Here is a 24085-nt window from a genome sequence, read left to right as displayed (position 1 = left end):
CTCTTGCTCTATATCAAAACAGAGAAGCAATCATCTACGCCTGGTCCAAGTCCTCTAAAGAGAGAAGGCAATTATGTCAGAAAGTTTTTTTTCAAATTAATCCTAAATCAGCCTTTCTCAATTCCATGCATTGCTCCTAATTCTTCCATCAGAAGCGAAGAACAAATTTAATACCCTTTCCTTGTACAGCCCTTCAAAGACTTGAAGGCAGTTCTTATGTCTTCTGTTAATAGACTAAATAAGCACCCTTATTTCATGTACCATGAATGGCTTGCTCTAGATGCTCTTCAAAGTTCATGTTAAAATAAGTTAGGAAGAACTAAATTCAAAATTCCAGATGTGGTATGAGCAAGACAGAGTACCCAGAGTATAAAAGATTGTTCACCTTCTTCCTTAGTTATGGACAATATGATTTCAACTATGGTAATATGCATGAAAAGGAAGCAGGTAAATGAGATATTTTTAAATATCTTGTTTTTTTTTCCTATTTACAAGTTAAAAAAAATTGAAAAACATTAAAAAAAAAAAAAAGCTTTGAGTTCCAAGTTTTCTCCCTCCTTCCCCTGAGATAGCAGGCAAATATAGATTATATAGGTGCAATCATGTAAAACATTGTATTTTGTACAAGACTCAAATAAAATAAAAAGAATGAAAAAATGAAAAACATAGGCAAACCTGAGTTCTATGCAGCTTCTGACACTAGCTGTGTGACTCCGGGCAAATCACTTAACCTGTTTGCCTTAATCCACTGAAGAAAAAAATGGTAAATCATTCCAGTTCAGTTTGAATTCAAATAATATAAATTCTTTCTCTAGCAGCAGTTATATACTTTATAATTAGTCCTATGGAACTGTCTTAGATAACTCTAGGGCTAAGAATAGCTCAATCATTTGCAGTTCATCATACAATATTGCAATTATTGTGTTCATTGTTTTCTTGGTTCTGTTCACTTCACTTTGCTAATGCAAAGTTCATACCAGTTTTTCCAGGTTTTTCTGATGATATCCTACTTGTCATTTCTAATAGCACAATAATATCTCATTACAATCACCTACCACAGCTTGTTTAACCATTCCCACATCCCCTCCAATATCAATAATTTTTTTTGGTCATATTAGCTAATCTAATAAATGTGAGATAGTACCTCAGAGTTGTTTTAATTTGTATTTCAATGAGATATTTTAAAGGTAAAATTTATAGGCTTACTGGAAAAAAGAGAATGGGGGAAAGAATGGTATTAAAGATGATTCTGAGATTTTCAATCTGGGATACTTTTGTACTAATGGGAGCTGTTGGAACACACAGGAGCCACCTAACAGTGGCTGCTGGAGATCCAACCCAGATCTGAAGAATGGATCTCCTCTTGTGAGAGGATGATACAAGAAGACTGAGAGGCAGTTGCTGTTCTCTGACCTCTCTGGTATTGTCTGACCTCTTTCCTCTTCCCTCTGCCTCCAATTTATCTCATTCCAAGTTTGCAACACCTGTGTCAGCAAAGGCAGCTTTGCAACTCCTTCAAATGTCATGATTCACAGCTAAGGAGGCTCTCAGAGAATTGACCTGTCCCTTAACAGGATACTAAAAAGATAATGGTACCCTTAACAGGTAACAGAAATAGGGGAGTAATTCAATTGCTTAATTTAAAAATTAGGAACATGTTTTTATTTTTTAATTATGACTTTTTCTTTTCTTTATATTTATTATTTGATTATTATTATTATACCTTTTTATCGACAGAACATATGCCTGAGTAATTTTTTACAACATTATCCCTTGCACTCACTTCTGTTCTGATTTTTCCCTTCCCTCCCTCCACCCCCTCCCCTAGATGGCAAGCAGTCTTATACATGTTAAATATGTTATAGTATATCTTAGATACAATATATGTGTGTAGAACCGAACAGTTCTCTTGTTGCACAGGAAGAATTGGATTCAAAAGGTAAAATAACCTGGGAAAAAAAACAAAAATGCAAACAGTTTATACTCATTCCCAGTGTTCCTTCTCTGGGTGTAGCTGATTCTGTCCACCATTGATCAATTGGAACTGAATTAGATCTTCTCTTTGTCGAAGATAACCACTTCCATCAGAATACATACTCATACAGTATTGTTGTTGAAGTGTATAATGATCTCCTGGTTCTGTTCATTTCACTCAGCATCAGTTCATGTAAGTCTCTCCAAGCCTCTCTGTATTCATCCTGCTGGTCACTTCTTACAGAAAAATAATATTCCATAACATTCATGTACCATAATTTATTCAGCCATTCTCCAATTGATGGCCATCCAATCATTTTCCAGTTTCTAGCCACCACAAAAAGGGCTGCCACATTTTGGCACATACAGGTCCCTTTCCCTTCTTTAGTATCTCTTTGGGATATAAGCCCAGTAATAACACTGTTGGATGAAAGGGTATGCACAGTTTGATAACTTTTTGGGCATAATTCCAGATTGCTTTCCAGAATGGTTGGATTCGTTCACAACTCTACCAACAATGCTTCAGTATCCCAATTTTTCCGCATCCCCTCCAACACTCATCATTATTTTTTCCTGTTATCTGACAGGTGTGCAGTGGTATCTCAGAGTTGTCTTAATTTGCATTTCTCTGATCAATAGTGATTTGGAACACTCTTTCATATGAATGGAAATAGTTTCAATTTCATCATTTGAAAACTGTCTGTTCATATCCCTTGAGGCTTTTTATTTTCAAAATATATACATGAATAATTTTTGACATTCACCCTTACACAACCCTAATTTTTTTCTCTTCCTTCTCTCCCTTTCCCCCTTCCCTAGTTGGCAAGTGATCCAATATATATTAAACATATGCAATTCCTCTATAAATATTTCCATAAATATCATGTTGCACAATAAAAATCAGATCCAAATGGAAAAGGAATGAGAAAGAAATCAAAATGCAAGCAAACAACAACAAAAAGAATGAAAATACTATACTGTGGTTCACATTCAGTTCCCACTGTCCCCTGTCTGGGTGTAGATGGCTTTCTTCATCACAATATCACTGGAACTGTCTGAATCACCTCATTCTTGACAAGAGGCATGTCCATCAAAATTGATCATTGTATAATCTTGATGTTGCTGTATATAATGATCTCCTGGTTCTGCTCATTTCACTTAGCATCAGTTCATGCAAGTCTCTCCAGACCTCTCTCTGAAATCATCCTGCTGATCATTTCTTATAGAACAATAATTTTCTATAACATTCAGCCATTCTCCAACTCATAGATATCCACTCAGTTTCTTGCCACTTTAAAAAGAACTACAATAAACATTTTTTGCACATGTGGGTCCTTTTCCTTGCTCTATGATCTCTTTGGAATACAAGCCCAATAGAAACACTGCTGGATCAAAGGGTATGCACAGTTTGACATTCCTTTGGGCATAAGAAACTTGTTTTTAGAACAAACTCAAAAATATAAAATGAATCCCCTGGCCAAGCAAACAATTCCTCGTCTTGGATAACACTTTCCTATTTTTAAGCACAACTGGAAATTGAGTCTAAATTGTCATTAAAAGCTAGGAATTTGCTTTGTACAAATCAAAATTTTGCTGAAAGTAAGCATATTAGTCTTTATTATACTAGAACTGCTTAGAGTAGGCAGACAAAAATTCTCATAGGCATATACATTTTGAAATCTAATATATAAAGCTTTAATGTGTTTTTATTTAATATCTTTTTTCTTATTGTTTCTTAATTTTTTAAGAAACCAGAATTTCTTAACCTGGAGTCTAAAACTTAAAAACATCAACAACCCAACCATTTTGATAACTGTATTTCAACTAAATTGGTTTTCTTTGTAATCCCATCTTTTAATTTTCTACATTTAAAATATTATTCTAGGAATGAATCCATAAGCTTCCCCAGACTGCCAAAGTCAAACAAGGTGTCAATGACACAATAAATATTAAAAATCTCTTCTGAATGAATCAATTTATAGGAAGAAGCTAAAGAATTCAAATAGGATATATTCTCAGAATTTGGAGATGCCAGAAAATGTGATTACAGAAATGAAAACTATTAAAAAGCAAAAATAAAATGGATAAGAGTAAGTCTATATTCAATATTTCCCCATACTTATTAAATATCCCACCCAGCTACAAAAACAATTAAGGTATCAAATTTCCCCTTAAGGAGATTATAATCAACAAGGAATGAGAAGATTCATTCTAAAGCCAATGTCTAAGTAGTTAAGGTATCAGGAAAAGCTCTGTGAAGGAGATAACATTTTAGTTGGGTTTCAGTGGAGAGAAGTGAATGGCCACTGGGCAAGAATTTATTTCTCTCCACTGAAGCCCAGCTCAAACACTCTCTCTTCCACAGAGCCATCCTGGGTATCTTAACCACTTAGACTGGCATTAAAAACCTTTGTTAAAAATCTCACTAATATATGTATAGATGATATATCATACGTTAAGCATTATTGTTATCATATTGTTTCATAAGACAGTAAGGATCACTTTGAAGGTGATTAATATTTGATGCAAGGCAGGTAGGTGGTTCAGTGGATAGAGTACTGGGTTTCCAGTTAGGTAGACCTGAGTTCTATGCTGCTTCAGACACTAGCTGTGTGACTCTGAATAAGTTATTTAACCTGTTTGCCTTAATCCACAGGAGAAAGAAATGGCAAACCACTCCATTATCTAAATCACATAGACATATAAGAATAAAACCACATGAAGAATCTCTTCTCAGAAATTTTTGGCATTTAAATCACAGCTGTACTGCTTACTTGTAAGATCCTGAGTAAGTCACATAATCTTCCTAGTTTCTCCTTTGCAAAAAAAGGCGGTTGGTGAGGATGACTTCTAAACTCCCTCCCTTAAAAGTCAGGAGCTTATATTTATTTTCTGTTTGCTTCTTTTCTCTGGAAAAACAGAACAAAAATGACTAACCAGGAGTTGATTCTCAAGAGAAGTGAAGAAACAATAAGAGAGCACTTGATAACTCTTGATGAAGTAAAATAACCTGGCATATATGAATTAGGTACTTAAAGAACTTATGGGTGTGATTGCTAAACTGATATGACAACTAAAGGTTTCCGACAATGAGAGAGGACAGGAAAAGGGCAGAATACATGATTTTCAAGTAAAAAAGAAAATGAAATTTGTAAACTATAGCCAGTGACCTTGACTTCTATTATTGGGAAAATTATAGAGAGTACTAAAGAAATGATTAATCAATATGAATATCCAAAACCAAACCAAAACATTGCAAAGAACTGCCATGGCTTCACCAAGATTGCTTCATGGTCTACCATGAAATTGTAATGAAATTGCTTGGAAGGGAAATAAGGAAGGAAACAAAAACTTACTAAGTGCCTATTATATGTACTGAGCATTTCATTCTATCTTTACAACATATATTTCATTCTATCTTCACAACAACTCTGAAAAAAATGGTGTTATATCATCCCTATTTTTACAGTTGAAGAAAATGATTTCCCCCCTTCTCCCCAGGATCACAATGGGACCAGCTTTGGTAAAACAGAGGAAGAGGCAAATGTGGGTCCAATATATGGAAAATAGTCTTAATAATTAAAGCTACTTAAGAGTTAAAGGTACTGCTTTGATAAGTAGGGGAATTCTATGTCATCAGAGGTCATCAAGCAAATGAATAGGTTTTTTTTGTGTATCACAGTGCAGACTGTTCTTTGGATAGAGGTAAGATTAAGTTGACATTAGGATTCCTCCCAAATAGGAAATTCTATGGTTCTATGAAAAAGTCTCCAATAGTAATATGATAGGAAGTATCTTTTACAAGTCCACAAGAAAAAGATCTTCATAACATAAGAGAAGTGGAATTTATTCTGGAATTGAAGTCTTTGGCCTATTTAGGTAAAATGTTTCTAAAACAGACTAATTTCCCAAATGTTTCTATAGATATTTTAATTTTTAAAAGTTACCCATCCAATTGCTACTTTGGTAAAATGTGGGAGGAATGTCACAATTAAGCTTTCTTCATTTTGGTAAAAGTATCTATGGATATTTGGATAAAGGATTTCTGGATCATATTTTTTTGCTTTTGTTTTTAAATTAAATACATTAATAAATTAATTAAATACATGATATACATTCTACTTTTACAGGCATATGTGTTTTAGAAATGTGATACTTAACCCCATGAGTGTCAAGTAGTGAAGAAAAAACAAGCAATTAATTTAAACAGTGATCAAAAACAAAAACAAAAACCACAAACCATTAGGTAATACTTAAAAGTTACATACAATGTACAAATGTGTTTGTGCATGGATAAGAGCTATTTGTAATTATAAACCAGTCATTTGTGTGGCAGAAAGCCAGGTGATAGAAACTAGAAGAGAAACCTGGAAATCACCTAGCTGTATTAACTGAAAACTGTTAAAAAGAGGGAAGAACAAAACAAGAGTGGCATAGAAAGCAAGTAAGCTCTCTCTGACTGAAAGAGAATTACAGTGAATCAACCTGAATATGGTTTCCCCTTTTCCATCTATTTAATCATAAGAAGGCATATTGGAGGTTTTGGTGTTGAATAAGTATTTCAACTAATACAGGAGGAAACTCAGGACAAGCAGTAGAATAGGATGATCTCAGATAAAAAAAGAAGAGTCAGAAGGCACTTAGATTCCTCCCCCCCAAAATGTAAACTGATAGTTAAAGGTAGGTAATACAGCTGTGAATGGGAGACACCACAAAGGGTATCAAAATTTTTCTTCCACAGAAAAGAAAAGTCAATGAAGTAGTATCTGGAAATAGTTTAAGGTCAACAAAAATTGAATGTGTACCTAGGTTTTTATAATTCATCAAATTTTGCTCAATTTCTTAAGAAAGAATATATTAAATTTTAAGGATCCTTTATTTTAATAGAGATATATTAAAATAAAAGCCACTCTCTAATAGCAAAGTGGTCTAAAGATGTTAGTTCTAAAAAAGAAATGAAAACTTAACAATATGAAAGAATCCTTCAAAATTACTAAGAAAGTAAATGAATATGGCTGAAATTTTACTTCACAACTATCAAATGAAAATGAAAATGTTAGAGGGTCTGTGGGAAGACAGACATTAAAGGAGAGTTGATCAATTTATAAACTATCCAACTCTTCTGGAAAACAATTAGGAATTATACTAGAGAAGTTACTGGACTTTTTATACTCAGATTCAGTGACACCACTATTAAGGAAAAACTACAAGGAGACTAAAAATTAAGGGGAAAGTTACATACATACAAAAAGATTTACAGTGGCATCTTTGAGCTGGAAGCAAATTGGCTACCAATCAATTGAGGGATACCTAAAAAAAATGGTGGTTTATGATGAAAAAAAGATAGAGTAAACAGAACTACAACAATTTACAGAACCATAATATCAGGAAATAAAATAACAATGGCAGACATCAATACACTGATCAATGCAGTAACTAATTATCTGACTTCAAAAGACTGACAGAGAAACATACCTCCTTCCTCTTAGCAGAGAAACAATGGATTGTAGGTGAAGAATAAAACATTCACTGTCAATATGGACTATATATTGATTTATTTTGCTTAACTATGCTTCTTTGTTACTGTGGCTTAGTCTATGAGGTGGAGGAAAGGGAAGTCATTGTAATTCACGGTAATAAAGTGGTCTTTATAGATGAAATTATAGTGCTATAAAAGATTGTATGTAAAAAGGTCAATTTTATTTCATTCCATGCATGAAGGGGTTCTTTGAGATTCTGATGCTCACAATTAAGTCATGGAAAGTTTTAAAGATTCTAAAGCTTCCATCCTGTGTACCAAATTACATACAGGAGGAAAGGAGTTAATCACTAGAGAAAATTCCAATTTGGAGATCTTAAAGTTAAATATTTTGTTAGAAGAACAGCTTTCAATTTGATAAAGAAAAAAATAACCTGGTTTTTATAGATGAGATTTTTGTCTTTAAATATTAAAAAAAAATCTGTATAGTAAGGATATCTTGAGTTGAACCTGTTATGCCTCTGTATCTAAGATATATTTGTCAGTTGATAAAGTTCACACCTTGATCAATAACATAAAATTTAAATGTCATATTGTTAAAATCCAAAATAATATTTCCAACTATACCTAAAATAAAATGTTACATAAGAAATAAGAATCTTTTGCTGGCCTTCCTTTCTCCATTTTCCTCCCTTCAGTTCATTTAGCGTATAACTCTGGGATCATCTTTCATAAACTGTTGAATGACATCATTCCCTCTTTCAAGAACATACAGTGGCTCCTGTCTACTGGATCTAATCTAAATTCTTCAACCAAGCATTCAAAGTCCTTCATCAACTAACCAACCCTCTACTCCTCCCCCAATAACATTCCTCTACCTAATCTCTAGTTATTTCCCAGCTAGATGGTTTCCTTTCTGTCTTCCAAGAATCTTTTAGTCCAATTTTCTTGCTGTTTCTCATTCTGATCTCTGGTATCCTTCTCTGTTGGATCATACTTCTTGGGATATAAGACAAAAAAGATCCTTAGTTTTTGTAAAAGCTTCTCTCACTATCATGTTTTATCAGTTACACTCTTAATTTTACAAGTTCATATTTTCTGGATCATATCATCACACATTTGTTATATTACCTACTCAATTTAAGTGGTACACTTGGTTCCCCTAATTAGACTGAATATTCCAAGGAAGGAGATCGATTTCTCTGGTGTTTCTTCCTTACCTGGTGGGTACATACCAGTTACATAGTAACTATACAAATCTAAAGATTTTTCTTTTGTATCCACTTCACAAAATGTTTACTGAAGACTAAATTGCCATTAAATAAGAATTTTAATATTTTTTAGTAATTAAAAATAAGGAAGGATATGTTGAAAAGAATAAAGCATCTTAAATATATGTAACATATTTAATAAGCATATTGAACAATTTTTTCCCCAACCTGAGTCTATACTAAATCACTGAGATAATCTTTCTTAATAGCATTACCAACAAAAAAGTCCTATATATTTTGCTGATTTCTTATCACGGTATATTAATGAACCTAGGTTTTTAAAAGCTATGTCAGAGATGCAAGGTCTGCTAGATTCTATAAAGCTGCAATGGCTTTTGAAAACAAATCTAGATAAATTCAGAGATTAAAAAAAAAAAAAAGGTTGAATCCCCCCTCCCCCAATCAATTTATTAAGGATTTCTGTTAGGGCATGGAGTAGGGTTACTATTTGGTATGCTGGAGGCACTGATCACATCAATTTAAACATATTTATCATAAAACACTGAATTTGATTTAAATACTGGCAGAATTTGTGTGTATGGTTTTGAAGTGGGTTAATTCTGATAACATCAGGAGTAATTATTCTCCCCTCCTACTAGTTAGAAGCTGGTCATACTAGTAAGCTTTAGGAACTTAAAATAATGTGTCAAACAAAGGAAATATATTTAACATATTTAGTTTTCACATCATTTTGAATCTTTCATCAATTTCGAGATAGTGAATTATTAGTGTAAGCAATTACAATAATAGATCTTTTAAAGAATAGTTTATCTGAAGGCCTCATTTCCAAAATTATATATAGAGAATTGACTCTAATTTATAAGAAATCAAGACATTCTCCAATTCATAAATGGTCAAAGGATATGAACAATTTTCAGATGATGAAATTGAAACTATTTCCACTCATGTGAAAGAGTGTTCCAAATCACTATTGATCAGAGAAACGCAAATTAAGACAACTCTGAGATACCACTACACACCTGTCAGATTGGCTAAGATGACAGGAAGAAATAATGATGAATGTTGGAAGGGGATGCGGAAAAACTGGGACACTGATGCATTGTTGCTAGAGTTGTGAATGAATCCAACCATTCTGGAGAGCAATCTGGAATTATGCCCAAAAAGTTACCAAGCCGTGCATACCCTTTGATCCAAGAGTGTTATTACTGGGCTTATATCCCAAAGAGATACTAAAGAAGGGAAAGGAAACTGTATGTGCCAAAATGTTTGTGGCAGCCCTTTTTTGTGGTGGCTAGAAACTGGAAAATGATTGGATGCCCATCAATTGGAGAATGGCTGAATAAATTATGGTACATGAATGTTATGGAATATTATTTTTCTGTAAGAAGTGACCAGCAGGATGAATACAGAGAGGCTTGGAGAGACTTACATGAACTGATGCTGAGTGAAATGAGCAGAACCAGGAGATCATTATACACTTCAACAACAATACTGTATGAGGATGTATCCTGATGGAAGTGGATATCTTCGACAAAGAGAAGATCTAATTCAGTTCCAATTAATCAATGATGGACAGAATCAGCTATACCCAGAAAAGGAACATTGGGAAATGAGTGTGAACTGTTTGCATTCTTGTTTTTTTTTCCCCAGGTTATTTTACCTTCTGAATCCAATTCTTCCTGTGCAACAAAAGAACTGTTCGGTTCTGCACACATATATTATATCTAAGATATACTATAACATATTTATCATGTATTAGACTGCTTGCCATCTAGGGGAGGGGGTGGACGGAGGGAAGGGAAAAGTTGGAATAGAAGTGAGTGCAAGGGATAATGTTGTAAAAAATTACCCAGACATATGTTCTGTCAATAAAAAGTTATAACAACAACAACAACAACAACAACAAGTTTATCTGTCTTATTGATTTAAGTCTAACTGCTTATTTACATGTATGTGAGGATATGCCAAAAGGCAGATTTCATGAATTTTTGAAAATTTCACTTACATGCACAAAAGAAGATAAAGGTAAGTGAATCAATGGCTACATTTATATATACAACTGCCTTTTTTTTTTTTTTTTTGAAAATGGTGAAATCATAAAGACTACTTTAAAAAGTAATCAACACTATACTACCACTAATGTTGATCACAACAGGAAAATTTGAGAAAAAAACTCTAACTTGCTATTTTATCCACCAATAAATATTTATATCCATAAATGAATAAACATATTCACAATGAAAAGTTTTAAATAAAGACATACATTTTGACAAAAATTAACAGAAAAGAAAAGGAATTTTCTAAGACTGTTCATTGGTTAATGAAAATGAATTAAAATGTCTAAGTTTGGTTACTAAGCTGTGCCACTAAAGAAAGTAATATTGTGTTAGGAGGAGAAAAAAGAATTAATTTGAAGTCAGAAGACCCGAGTTTAAAACCTGAATTTTCCTTTTCTCTTCTACCTCTATGACTTTGGGCAAAACAACTGTACCTCTCCCCTATACATTCTCCCAAATTGTCTTGTTTATTCTTAGTTATGTATACATTATCTTCTCCAAAAGAACATAATCTTAAGGCAATGCCTGTTGCAGCTTTGTCTTTGTTTCTCCACTACCTTGTGCAGGGTCCGGTACTTTTTATCCTCCTGATGGATTGAAGAGACTGGATCAGATGATTTTTAAAGAACTTTCTAGATTTAAATTTATAGCCTATTGATGATCCTTGAGAAAAGAGAATTTGTCTTATTTATCTTTGTATCTATCTTCTTTGGTACTCAGCACAGTGACATACATATTCTTCTTCTGTTCTCTTCTCTCTCTCCCTCCTACCCTTTTTTCATATATACATATATTTATTTGTTGAATTCATGAAAAACTTTGTTAAATGGGCAATCTTCTTCCTCTCCTTTCCCCTACTCCCAAAGTAATTAAAAATCACCAAAGTATAAAGAATTCTGATTTTCAAAGAATTAATTTAATTTACCAAGACTTTATTACAGAAGATGTTTCATTCATCATATACTCATGCACATATACACTTAAAGACATTCATAAATATGCAAGCAGTAATTTTTAGATTGATATTAGACAGATAGGCTACTATGGGAATGCTCCTTCTGTTCCTCCTATTTGGTATTACAGATGTACATGTGCACATTAATTCCTGGTCAGGCTGCTGCACCCAGTAGGATAATAAGATACTTAAGGTCAAAGATTGTTTTTCATTTTGTTTTTGTATACTTCTTGCCTTGCATAGTACCTGATAAGAGTATATGCTAAGTAAATGTTGTTGAAATTCTTGTGTTTGTATTGTACCTCTAATGAAGTGTTCTTTGGTATATACTTAGCTTTTAATTTTCTAGTAATTTGTTTTTCAGAAAAGCACTCCACATTCACATCATTCTTCTATTTCTGTTTATTTCAACAGACTGCCAGATTCTAACTTGCTCTTGAAATTGTTCTATTAGTAAGCTACTTACATTATACAGTCATAATTGTCAATTCATTACTAAAATATTGATTTCACTGTAATACTAGCATACTTCAAGAAGTAGTTGTTTATCAGTAAAATACAGCAAATTATTAAGTAGCAAGGCAGCTAGGTGGCACAGTGGGTAGAAGGCTGGCTCCATAATCAGAAAGACCTGAATTCAGATCCAGCCTCAGACACTACTAGATGTGTAAACCTGGGCAAACCACATAATTACTGTACACACTGTGCTAGGTCTAGAAAGACATAAGGTCCTTGCCTACATGGAGCTTACAGAACTGGCAATATTAACAAATTATATTTCTATAAAGCCTAAAAAGTGTAACAGTTCTGAATCAAGCTTCAAATCCAATCTTCTCATTCCAAATATCATTCTTTTCATTATTTCACTCAGCCTCTCCAAAAGTATAAATGCCCTGGAATAATTTCCTTAGCTAGTCTTGAGTACATCACTAGACCAGTCAATCAACAAAGTATGCACCATCATAGCTAATGTGCATGTGCACACACACTTGTGCGCGCAAACACACACACATACATATACAACTTTAAGGTTTGCAAAGCACTTTTAAAAAACTCACTTCATCCTAACAACACGCCTATGAGACAGATGCAATCCATTTTGCAGACAAGGAAACTGAGGCAGTCAGGTTAGGTGACTTGTCCAGGGTCACACAGCTAGTTGATAAATTGATGGAAGATATAAATTCAGTTTTTTCTGTTTCCAGTTTCAGAACTTTATCTACCTTGTCATCTAGCTGCTTTATTAAGCACTTAGTATGTGCTAGACACAATAAGTGCTAAATCGCAAAGATATAAGAAAAACAGTCCCTGCTCAGATCTGGAATTCTGGAAGAAAAAAAAAAAAATTGGGATTATGAGAACAGGATGTTGTAAGTATTATCATATACATATCAATTGTTTTTGCTGAACCATTTTTCTTGTTTAAAGGGAAGAGTATTCAATCTCAAGGGAGAAGAATAATATATCTAAACATAACAGTGATATGAAAACAAAAAGCACCAATAAGTTTTTTTTAAAAAAGATCTAGAGTTTTTATACGTCTGCAAGTTCAGTTGTGCATTACATATGTAGCCTCATTATTAGTAAATGACATGATATTTAATTTCATTAAAAAAAAAAAAAAGGCAAAGTGTCTACAACAGAGAAGGTGATAGTATAGTACTCTATCTTGGGTATCAAATTTTAAAGAGAACACTGAGAGAGGACATAAAAAAGGCATTGACCAGGAAGGTAAAGGCCCAGAGTATTACAGAGTATGAGAATCAACTGAAGGAAATGAGGATGTTTATCCTAGAGAAGAGAGGGACATGGCAGTCATTTTTAAGTTTGTGAAGGACTATCATACAGAAGAAAGAATTTGGTTTGTTTGGCCCCGGAAATCAGAACAAGGAGGAATGGGCACATTGAGAGAATGACCACAGATGACATTTTTATTAGAGATAATGCATAGAAGAAGGTGGAAAGGATATAGCATCTCTGGATAAATCTATTAAAGTATTAGATATGAGTTGATGCAAGACAGCTTTAGTAATGACTCAATTGTGATTTTGCTGGGAGAGTGGAAAAACAACTGAAGAAAATAATTTGTCTTAACATTTTGAATTGCTTTGTCATCAACAAAATCATTGAAAAAAACACTGGCATATTTTCTTGACAACTATCCTATGAAAAATAATACAAGTGTTATATATTATAAATAATGAAACTGAGATTCACAGTAGTTAAGTGATGTGAATCCACAAGCATAAGATTATAAAGTGTTAAGAGTCAGGATTTAGAACTAATTCAAACAGCAATGTAGATGTATGACATGTAATCTAGTAAAAGATGTTGGATTAGTGTAGGAGAAATTAATGCTTCTAGGAAAGTATTTCAAATAGCAATTTGGAGGGAGGGGGAAGAATTAGTATTTTTAGACTCTGGGTGCCATTTATTTCCCGAAAAGACTTAAAAAAGACATGGTACCAGTGTCTTGTAAATAACGCAGCCAAATATAAAACCAGATGACCATACTAGTTTTCTTTCTAATGTGGTAGTCTGTTAGCACATATAGTCTTAAAATGTCAAACTGACACTTTAGTGACAACTGATTAAAATAACAAAAATCTTGCCAAGAGGTAAATGATTACTTTCCAGCCCAAGTATAAATTTGTGTCAAAAAAAGGGATTCTGATTTTCATGCTTAAAGAACTGAGCACATTTGACACACATTACTTTTATAAATAAATCCTCTCTGCAGAAGTTAGTTTCAATGCTTAGTTTGAATATTCAGTCATCATCACCACAAAAATCTGAAATATATTTACTTTCCCCCAAAATATTCCCTCCTCTTTGAGATAAATCAAGTTCTTGATTCACTTTAATTATACATGCTCGAACAAAACAATCCCACAAAATAGTATCACAGATAGCCAGAATGTACATAATTCTGTGTAGATACTAGCATAAACTAAAAGGCACACAAAACAAAATTTGAAATAAATTTACTCTTTCTAGTGTAAAAAACACTCCGGAATAATTTAAAAATATATACCTTGTTAAGTACTTCTTAATTACAGAAAAACAATATGTATTTGGCAGTTAGTGACAAGAGCTTTTAGTTTTGTTTGGTCCAAAACTATTTATACAGTAAATGAATGGGCATACTGGCTATTTGATTATCTTTCTCTATGGCTAGAAATCTGGAATAAGAACCAGCAGCAAAGATCTTACACTTATTAGTTCAAGACTAGGGGCCTCCAACTATTTCAGAACTTCAAAATCTATTAATAAACATATGGCAGAGTGGAACTGCCATCTGCTGACAAGACAGCTCAGATATTACAAATGTGAAACTTTGTACTAATCTTTGAATTTTTTAGTAGAACTTTTATCATATATTTCATTATACATAAGACTTTTGATCCATATGTTATATGTAGTATTTAAATTAGTACAAAGACAAACCTATGTAATCTCTTAAGACTAAGTAGATATTATATAAACACTTGCTTTTTGGGGGGGAGGGGATATAACCTTTTCAAAATTATTTCATAATTTCTTAAAAAAACCAAATTAATATTACTGTCAAGACTATAACCCCACAGGAAATCAACAGTTACCAATTTAAAGTCCCTCTAGCTGTAAATTTAATTTTAATAAATTATAAAATATATAACCAAAAATAATCACTATAAATTATTTTACCCAGAAATTCTTCTACTGACCCTTCCTAAGTATTAAGATACCAATAAGTGTCAGAATTTATAACTTTGGCATGCTATCTTCAGGATATATTCTAGAGCTGCTTTATAAATTGAAATCACTTCAAATACTCACTGTAGTTCAGAAACTAAACTGCTCTAAGAGTATGTAAGGTAGATATGCATTTATAAATTCTACTCAATACTTACGTATCACACTTTGGTTTCAATAGGAAGCTTCAAAAGGCAGAAATTCTAAATTATTAAAGGTTCTCCACCACTTGGCCCAGTCTGTTGATGTCTACTTCGGTTCTAGTTAAATTCATCTACTGTCTTTCAGCATGTTCCCTCAACTGCTTTACACATGGAATGACCTTCATATTCTTTTTCATCACTTTTTTCAAAATCCAATTCAAAACTCTATGCATATAATCTTTGATGATGAATCCACTAAACACAGAAATATTTACATTATATTATGCACTTGCAGCCAATCACTGAGATAAGACAAAGGAAGGTCCTTTCTAAGGACCTGAAAGCTTTTTGGACTGACATGTCACAGATTTGACTCAGGTGATAGGAATTCACAAAGTTTTTGTAGTCTTCAAGCAGACAATGGATGGTTATATGGTATAGGGGATTCCAATCAGTTATAAGTTAAATAGATAATCTCTGATGTCTTCCAAGGCTTTGTTCTGCACAGCTTCAGCAATTGTTCCTCATGTATGTGTTTTATTTCCACATCTAGAATGTAACCTCTTTATCAATAGAAACCAAGTCTTTTAATTCTAATATAATCTTCTGCACACAAAGTAGAAATTGAATAACTCTTAGAAAAAAAACAGTCTGTGAATGATTTCTCTTTCTATGGAAGTCTCATTACAAATTCTGTAATGAGAACAGAATACAAGATTTTATAGTCATAAGATTTAGGTACAAATTCCAGTTCTGCTACTTACTTACTATGACATTTACACAAGCCCTGATCCATAGACATAACACTTCAGTGCTTTTTAAAAAAAGTTAAAATTTTTATATATGATGCACAATCATTTTTCTCAAAAGTGTAAGAATGTGGGCCCCAAAGAGGTAAAAAGATACTGATTTTTTATTTAAAAAAAGAAATTCCTTTAAAATAACAATGAATTGAAAAAAAAAAAAGAAATAACAATGAAATTGCACTATTTCTTCTTAAAGGTTCTCTGAGTTTTACCAATCAACATGAATTATAAAATATTTTTATTATGCTTTGTTCCAAATAAAGATTCTTTCTGGTCTGGCAAATAACAATCTGATCAGTTTTGTTATAGCATGTGAGAGACATGGCGTTATTCACAGGTATAAAATGGAAAAAAACATTCTTTCATATATGATAATATAAACATTGGTATACTGTTGCTAACTACACAGTACTATTACAGAATAAGTATTATAAAGTTAAAAAGTTGAGTATGTAATTTAAGAACTAGAAACATGTTAGCTCTGGAAACATGTGGTTCTTTAAAATACTTCTAATGCAGGAGAATCATATGATCACATACTTAAGAGCTGTAAGGGGACCTTAGAGGTGCTCTACCTCAATACATTTATTTTATAGATAAAGAAACTGGGGTTCAGGGAGGTTAATAGACTTGTCCTAAGTTCACACACATGGAAAAAGGAATTGAAGCCAGGGTAGATTCTCTAACTTAAGAGTTAGTACTCTTTTCAAGAACAGTACTTTGTCTAAAAAAAAAAAAAATTTTGGAGCTGTTGAGTTGACAGATAATGTCGATTTCCTTAAAACTTTCCACAAATTTGTCTTTTAATCTTTTCTTAACACATAATTTGTTGTTTTACTCTGAAACTACTATTTTCAGAACTGTGAGGATCTCTTGGCAAGGGGGGAAAAATCTCTTTAATGAAGATAGGTAGGTAAAATACACATCAGCTTTTACTTCTCTTCTAAGCTGCATTTATTTAACATATATTAAAATTTCAATCACATGTCATTTAGCTAGACAAAAAGTAATAATCAGAAGAAAAAACTTAAGAACTGTGACTAAGAGATGAATTCAGGTTTCCTAATAATTTAGCTTTTTGGGGAGAAAGGGGGATCAAATCTAAATGATGTAGCATCTTTGCATAACTTTGTAATCTTTTCCTTTATATATTCAACCATGAAGCAACAGTTTGATTTAAGAGAACAAAGTCTCACCTTACAGAACGGATTCATTTGTGAAGTGTAGTCAACATGATTCATGTAAAACCAAAGAGCCTCATTCGAGGGATTTTTGAATCTCTATAGTTTAACCTTCTTAGTTTTACAGAGCTGGAAAGAACCTCAGAAAGACTAAATTACCTCTCAGCCAAAAAATGTATAAACACTTCAAATACAGTTGGAGAGTTAATTTAAAAGTTTACTTTGTAATAAATGTAGTTTAAAAATAGTCCAACTCCCAATTTCTCTTCCTCTCCCCTGCAAATTTTTTATCAGAGGCATCACTTTTCTGTTGGTAACCTCACTCATTTTTAAATCTTCCTCGAAGTAAATCAACAGGGGCAGCTAGGTGGCATAGTAGAGAGTGCACCAGCCCTTTAGTCACAAGGACCTGAGTTCAAATCTCACCTCAGGCACTTAACACTTCCTAGCTGTGTGACCCTGGGCAAGTCACTTAACCCCAATTGCCTCAGCCCCCCCCCAAAAAAAGTAAATCAACAATCTGAACCATATTGACTCTACATCTGCATCATCTCCTATCATTCATCTTCTCAGTTCATCATTGCTCAAGTTCTCCCTTGAAATAAGTCCCATAAAACAACAGGCTTAAATGAGATGGGCTTTAAGGTTCCTTCAATCTACAATACTAATTAATAGCTTACTTCCAGACTTTTTTCTCGAATCTTCAGTCAAAGGGCAGTTTGGTGCAAACCCTAGCGTTGCTATTTCTAGATATTGCTAGAATGACTCTGGGAAAGTCATTGATCATTTCTTTGGGCCTCAGTTTCCACATCCTGACAAGTTTGGATTAGATAACCTCAAGGTCCTTTTCAGCTCGAAATCACTGACTTAAATTGGCTCCTATTGCTGTACGAATACTGCCTTAAAAGTTTAAACTGGATCTTTCCTAGAATCGGGCCTGAGGAAACAGCAGCACTGGGAAATGGCCAGAAGCCGCAGGAATCGTCTGACCACCGTCCTAGGAGAAATTCTTGACAGAGAAGAAAAGGAAGTTTGTTCGAGAAAGCCGATTATGGACTAACATTCCCTAGTATCACGACATAAAGCAGTGCGATACTGAGGAAACTTATTCAGGGAACGGAAAAGGGCAGTCTTCCCGCAGAAAGGAGAGCGGCGAAGACCCAAAGGCCGAAAACTCCCCTCCCCGCCCGCCACCTCAGCGGTCCCTCTCCCGCAGCTCAGGTCTCGGACCGCCGAGCCGGCTGATCCAAGGAGTCCCGTCTAGGGCACGCAGGGAAGGACAAAGAGCTCGGCACTCACCTCTTCAACCTCGATCTCCTTATAGTCGATTTCTTCGAAGTTGAGGACCTGAGAGGGGGTCTCGATCATCTCACCCGCCGAGGAGGAGGAGGAGGAGGAGGCAGCCGAGGCTGTAGACATGATCCCTCTCGGCAGCCAGGGGGCCCCGTTAGGAGGCCTCCCCGACACCCCGGAGATCTGCGTCCGCCGTCGTCCGGACCGACCTTCAGCCCGGACAGCGACAGTCCGGGGACCCGGGAGCCCGGGGAGCCGTGGCTGGGGTAGCGGCCGAGGCCGTGTCCCGGCTCAGGCTCTACTGCGTTTTCCGGTCGGAGAAGAGAGGACCCGCCTCCTGCTCTTCCGGTTCCGCTCAGAAACCGGAAGAAGGGGCAGCCGTGGATCGGTTAGACTTTGCTCCTTGGTCCCGGCGCGCTGTGTCCTAGGGGCAATAAAACGAAAAGAAAGTCCCAGACGGGGATAGGCACTTCTAATCTGACCTTCCGAACAGGCGACGCTAGTGTTGGGTCGCAGATCCCCCTCTCTAGTTGGGAGATCCCGCGAGAGCTGGGTTGCCGGTCAGAATAAAAAGCGCGAACCGAGGCGCTGCTCCTGGCTGTCACTTGCCCTGGAGAACCGTCCGGTTGTGTTCCCGGACAAAGCGGAAAGGTCTTGAGTGGCGGAGCCTGACCATTCTGAGTAGAACGTACTACCTCTCTTTTTCGCTCCCTAATTTGGGAAGAAACTTCTTAACCCCGCCCCTTGAGCACCCTGGGTGGGTAGGGGGCGGCGGCGGCGGAGGGTGGGAAGCTGAGCTCCTCGAGGAAGGCATCTTTCCTCCCACTGCGGAGCGCCGCACTCTTCACCATAAACATGCATGTCCCGCTCTGACCTTCCGCCGTAATTCGAGCTGCGGCTCCTGACGGCACAGAAAGTGGCTCCTCCACTTAATGACTGACTTTTTTATTGAGCATCTGTCCCCTGTCTGATGCAGAGTAAGCTTACGCCGGTGCTTCTGTACCCAGGGAGTCAATAAAGGGCTGGTGGAGGGGGGGCTTCAGGCTCCTTCACTGCCCGCAACTCTCTTTCCTCAAATACCTAACCAGTTTTGAGTGATCCTGATTCAAGAGAAACCAGTGAGTCCCCGAACTCATCCGCTGCGCGGTGAAGTGCCTAAAGCCAAGAGCTGCTCACTTGTTTCTGACTCCTCATGACCCCATTTGGGGATTTCTTGGCCAGGATACTTGTGGCTTACCGGTTCCTTCTCCAGTTCATTTTATAGATGAGGAAATAGTTGCCCACACACTAGTCACACAGCTACACGTGTCTGAGAACACAGATCTTTCCTGAATCTGCGTTCTGTGTTGGCTCCTCTGCGCCACTGCCCCAAACCAAGAAAAACCCGAATACAGAACTAAACACGGACATGAGCAGTGTAGTCTTGGGCAAATTATTTTTGTTTGCCTCAGGTAACTCATCTGTAAAATGGAAACAATAGCAATACACCATAGGGATGTAGTGAGTATCAAATGAGAATACAAGGTAAACTAATAAATAGTACCGTGTTTCCCCGATAATAAGACACTGTCTTATTTTTTTTTTTTGGACAGAAAAACACCAGAGGGCTTATTTTCAGGGGAGGGCTTATTTTAATGAACATTGACAGCAATTTTAATAAACAGGTAAATGTGCATAAAAAAATGTACCTTTATTCAATAATGATCGTATCATCTTCTTCAACAACATCATCATAGTGTCCGTACCCTGAATTCAGTCCTGGATGTCTTGCGCCTCCATTTCCTTCAGAAGAAGTGGACCCAATCTGTCATGTCCAGCATATCACTGCTGCAGCTCTGATTGGATGCAGCTCAGAGCGTGGCATGTGCTTCATGTGGAGGGGGGGAGGAACGGGGACGACGGTGCATACAGAGGGTACCATAATGTAGTGTGTAGCGCAGGGGATCACCTTCACTACAGTAGCAATCTCAATAGGGCTTATTTTCGGGGGAGGGCTTATTTTAGAGGAATCTTACACAGTAAGGGGAGGGCTTATTTTCGGGATAAGTCTTATTATCGGGGAAACACGGTATTAGATGTCGGACACTGTGCTAGGAGCTGGGGATGTGAAGTACAGCAAAAACTTCCTGCCCTTAAGCTTACCTTCTAATACAGAGGCATGTAAATAAATAGGGACACACAATATACACAATCAGATTGGAAGGTTAAAAAAAGATCTAGCTACTGACAACCAGAAATGATCCAAAGATGGGGAAGGTTAGTCTGAGGGCTGAAAGAAGCTGGGCGTTTTAGGAGGCAAAGGTGAGGAGAGAAGGTGTTTAGACCCGAGGCACAGATGTGGAGGACTGCAAGTAGGCCGGTATAAGCAGTATCTAAATCAGTGGTCCTCAAACAGTTTAAATAGGGGGCCAGTTCTCTTAAGGAGCTCCTAGTCTTAAGGGATGAAATGAAGAGATTGTTGGATCTGCCCACTCCATCCATGCTCTTTAAGAGAATTTCCAGTGCAACAGTTGGACCACAGCACAATCATAGCCTTGTATTTAACAGTATTTTGTCTTCTTGGAGAACCACTTTCAGTTCGAAGCTGGAAATAGCTTGTTTTCCAATTCCATTTTTTAATTTTCTATTTTGTTATTCTTTAGAGGAACATCAAGAAACCAGCTTTAACAATGACTTTGACTTCAATTTCCTTGATAAAGGCTTTATTGCTAAGGATAATCTTGAACAGAAAATTAGTGGAGTTTCTCCTTATGATCATAAAAATGCCTTTTATGTCACTGATCTTGGTGATGTCCTAAACAAACACTTGAGATGGTACAAAGCTCTTTCTTGAATAATTTTTTTTAATTCTATTAAATGTGGTGACACCAGTAGAGTTCTACTGAAAACACTTGCTCCTCTAAGAGTAGAATTTGACTGTGCTAGCAAGACTGAAATACAGTTAGTTCAGAGTTTCAGGGTGCTCCAGAAAGGATAACTGAAAATCTATGTAAATGTATCACAAATTAAGTATGCTGCCAACAATGAACTACAAATGATAGTAAGGTAGAGCTAATGAAAATTGCCAGAGTTCATCCAAAGGCAAAGTTGGCTTTGAGAATTGTTATTGATGACTTTCTGTCATCTAAACATTAAATTTCTGGCCACTCAAAATATAGGCTACTCCTAGAGCGGGCAAAGGAATTGAATATTGATGTTGTCGGAGTCAGTTTCCACAAAGGATCTGTTCATACGAATCCAGAAAACCTTTGTCCAAGCAATTTCTGATGCTCAATGTATCTTTGACATGGGGGGGGGGTGGAATTTGGTTTCAACATGTATATTCTTGATATTGGTGATGTTTCTTCTGGTTTTAAAGACATAAAGACTGTTTGAAGCTTAAGGAAGTATGTTAAAAGACCAGGAAAAGCTGTAGTGATGAGTAAGATAGTGAATTGATAAGGGACCGCTAAAAGGATTGCTTTGCTTCTATGAGGGCACAAGTGAGATTATGTAACAAAAAGTTGTAGTGGATATAGTCAGCCTGTTTCTTTTTTTTTTTTTTTTTCTCTAGCTCTCTTCAGGAGCATATGAATAGAAACAAAGATATCATAGGGTAAGAGTAATCCAAGATTAGACCTTTCAAAGATATAATTGGTATAGGATAAGAGAGCATGGGACTTGAGTATAGATAGAAGAACTGATACATAGAGGGACTGAATAGATGAAAGGAGGAACCAGCAGGAGTGATAGCTTGGAAAAGAACTTGAAAGGTAGTTCTTTTTGAGGAGTTAGAGGGAAAGGAAGAACAGAATGTTATTCTGAGGACAAAGTAGGAGTCATAAGACAGAGGGAAAAGTAGAACAATAATCAGATCATGTAGATCACCATCAGATAAAAAGAATTCCAGAATTAATTTGTGAATTGCTAATTAATTTATAGAATAAGGTTATAGAGCCACAAGGGTATCTCTTTAGGTCAAGTTGGGGGGAGGACAGATACACCCAATTCTTTGGATGCTCTCTAAGAAATGTTATGTTGGCAGCAAAAATGGAGAGTAATGTTTTTATCACTTTATTAAGGCACAGAGAGCACAGGGGCAAATGGTACAAAAGTACAGAGATTAATGACTTTGTAGGTTTAGTGGCAGATGGTACTGAGGTGGCAGATGGGGAAGAAAATGGAAAGGGGGAGGGTCAGATAATAGTGGATCACAACTGGGAACACTGGATGAGTATAAACCTTTAAGAGATAGAAGAGTTCTTAGGTGTTAATAATCTCATTTTAATAGAATTTTTGTGGGGAGACAGACTATTATCTGTGCCATCTTGGGGTTATTTCATAAACATATACACATAATTTAAAAGTTATTAGCAACATTTGGTGTTCTTTTGGTCTTACTGCAGAGTCTGGAGCTTATCTGAAACTTATAGGCCATGGCAGTTATCAGGACCAATAGGCTCTTTCAGTAAGACATTGATTTCTTGATTTAGCACATAGTCTCAGGATGTGAGTTTTATTTAATTTTTAAGACAATTTGCAAGTAACCATTATGTTCTCCTTGCCTGTAAATGACTTCCAGGTTCCTCCTTTGAAATCTTATTTCCTAATACTGATATTTTTATACTGGCTACTTATAAACTTTCTATACTAACCAGAAGGTTTGAATGCTTGTAAGTAATGGCAAGATCAATGGCATGACCATCTCTGTGTAACTGATATAGGGTAGAAGAGTATGTTATGGGAAATGAGTAAATAGAGGAATTTGGAAAGATAGGTGGTTTGAGGGATTTTCAATATGTATATTGAAGTAACCTAGAATGAGGGCAGGATTTGGGAAAGACACTGAAGTATGGAGCCAAGCACTTGACTCCTTGAAGAAAGAAGAGAGTATCCTAGAATTTTGCTACATAACAGGTATTAGATCATCAGTGATGCTATTGCATTATTGCTATTGCATCTGCCATTGCAGATGTCTAATTAATCATTTACAAAGATATTTTAAATTAAATTTCTGTTCAATATTCCTATCATGAACCAAATTTTCTGATCTGTTTTGAAGATCCTAATCATGACACCATTTTGTATTGGTGAACTGGTCACTTTGGAAAGAATTTAGAAAGTCCTTGATCATTTAAATTCTTTGGAGAGGGTAGCATGAAGGAGTAGGAAGAGTACCATGGGAATGATGTGGGGAACAAAGGAACAGGTCTTGACACCTGGTTTTCTGACTTACTGGGTGATTTTGGAT

At 35.6% G+C, this 24085-nt stretch overlaps 1 protein-coding gene across 4 annotated transcripts in view; it reads right to left on the bottom strand.

The window, feature by feature from the left end:
* MAP3K7 (mitogen-activated protein kinase kinase kinase 7) overlaps positions 1-19171 on the bottom strand; it is a 75600-nt gene extending 56429 nt beyond the window's left edge. For 3 of the 4 annotated variants that reach the window (XM_074310284.1, XM_074310285.1, XM_074310286.1), the window contains exon 1: positions 18862-19158. In XM_074310284.1, coding sequence (XP_074166385.1) covers positions 18862-18981 — 120 coding nt within the window. In that variant the 5' untranslated portion in view covers positions 18982-19158. Of the gene's footprint in view, positions 1-18861 lie in introns of all 4 variants that reach the window. The other variant, XM_074310283.1, reaches the window with a different exon arrangement.
* Between the last annotated feature and the right edge of the window lie 4914 nt (positions 19172-24085).

This window comes from Sminthopsis crassicaudata, chromosome 4 (assembly GCF_048593235.1).
Source record: "Sminthopsis crassicaudata isolate SCR6 chromosome 4, ASM4859323v1, whole genome shotgun sequence".
Lineage (NCBI taxonomy): Eukaryota > Metazoa > Chordata > Mammalia > Dasyuromorphia > Dasyuridae > Sminthopsis > Sminthopsis crassicaudata.
Note: the sequence above shows the minus strand (reverse complement) of the source record. Positions and strands in the feature narration are given on the sequence as shown.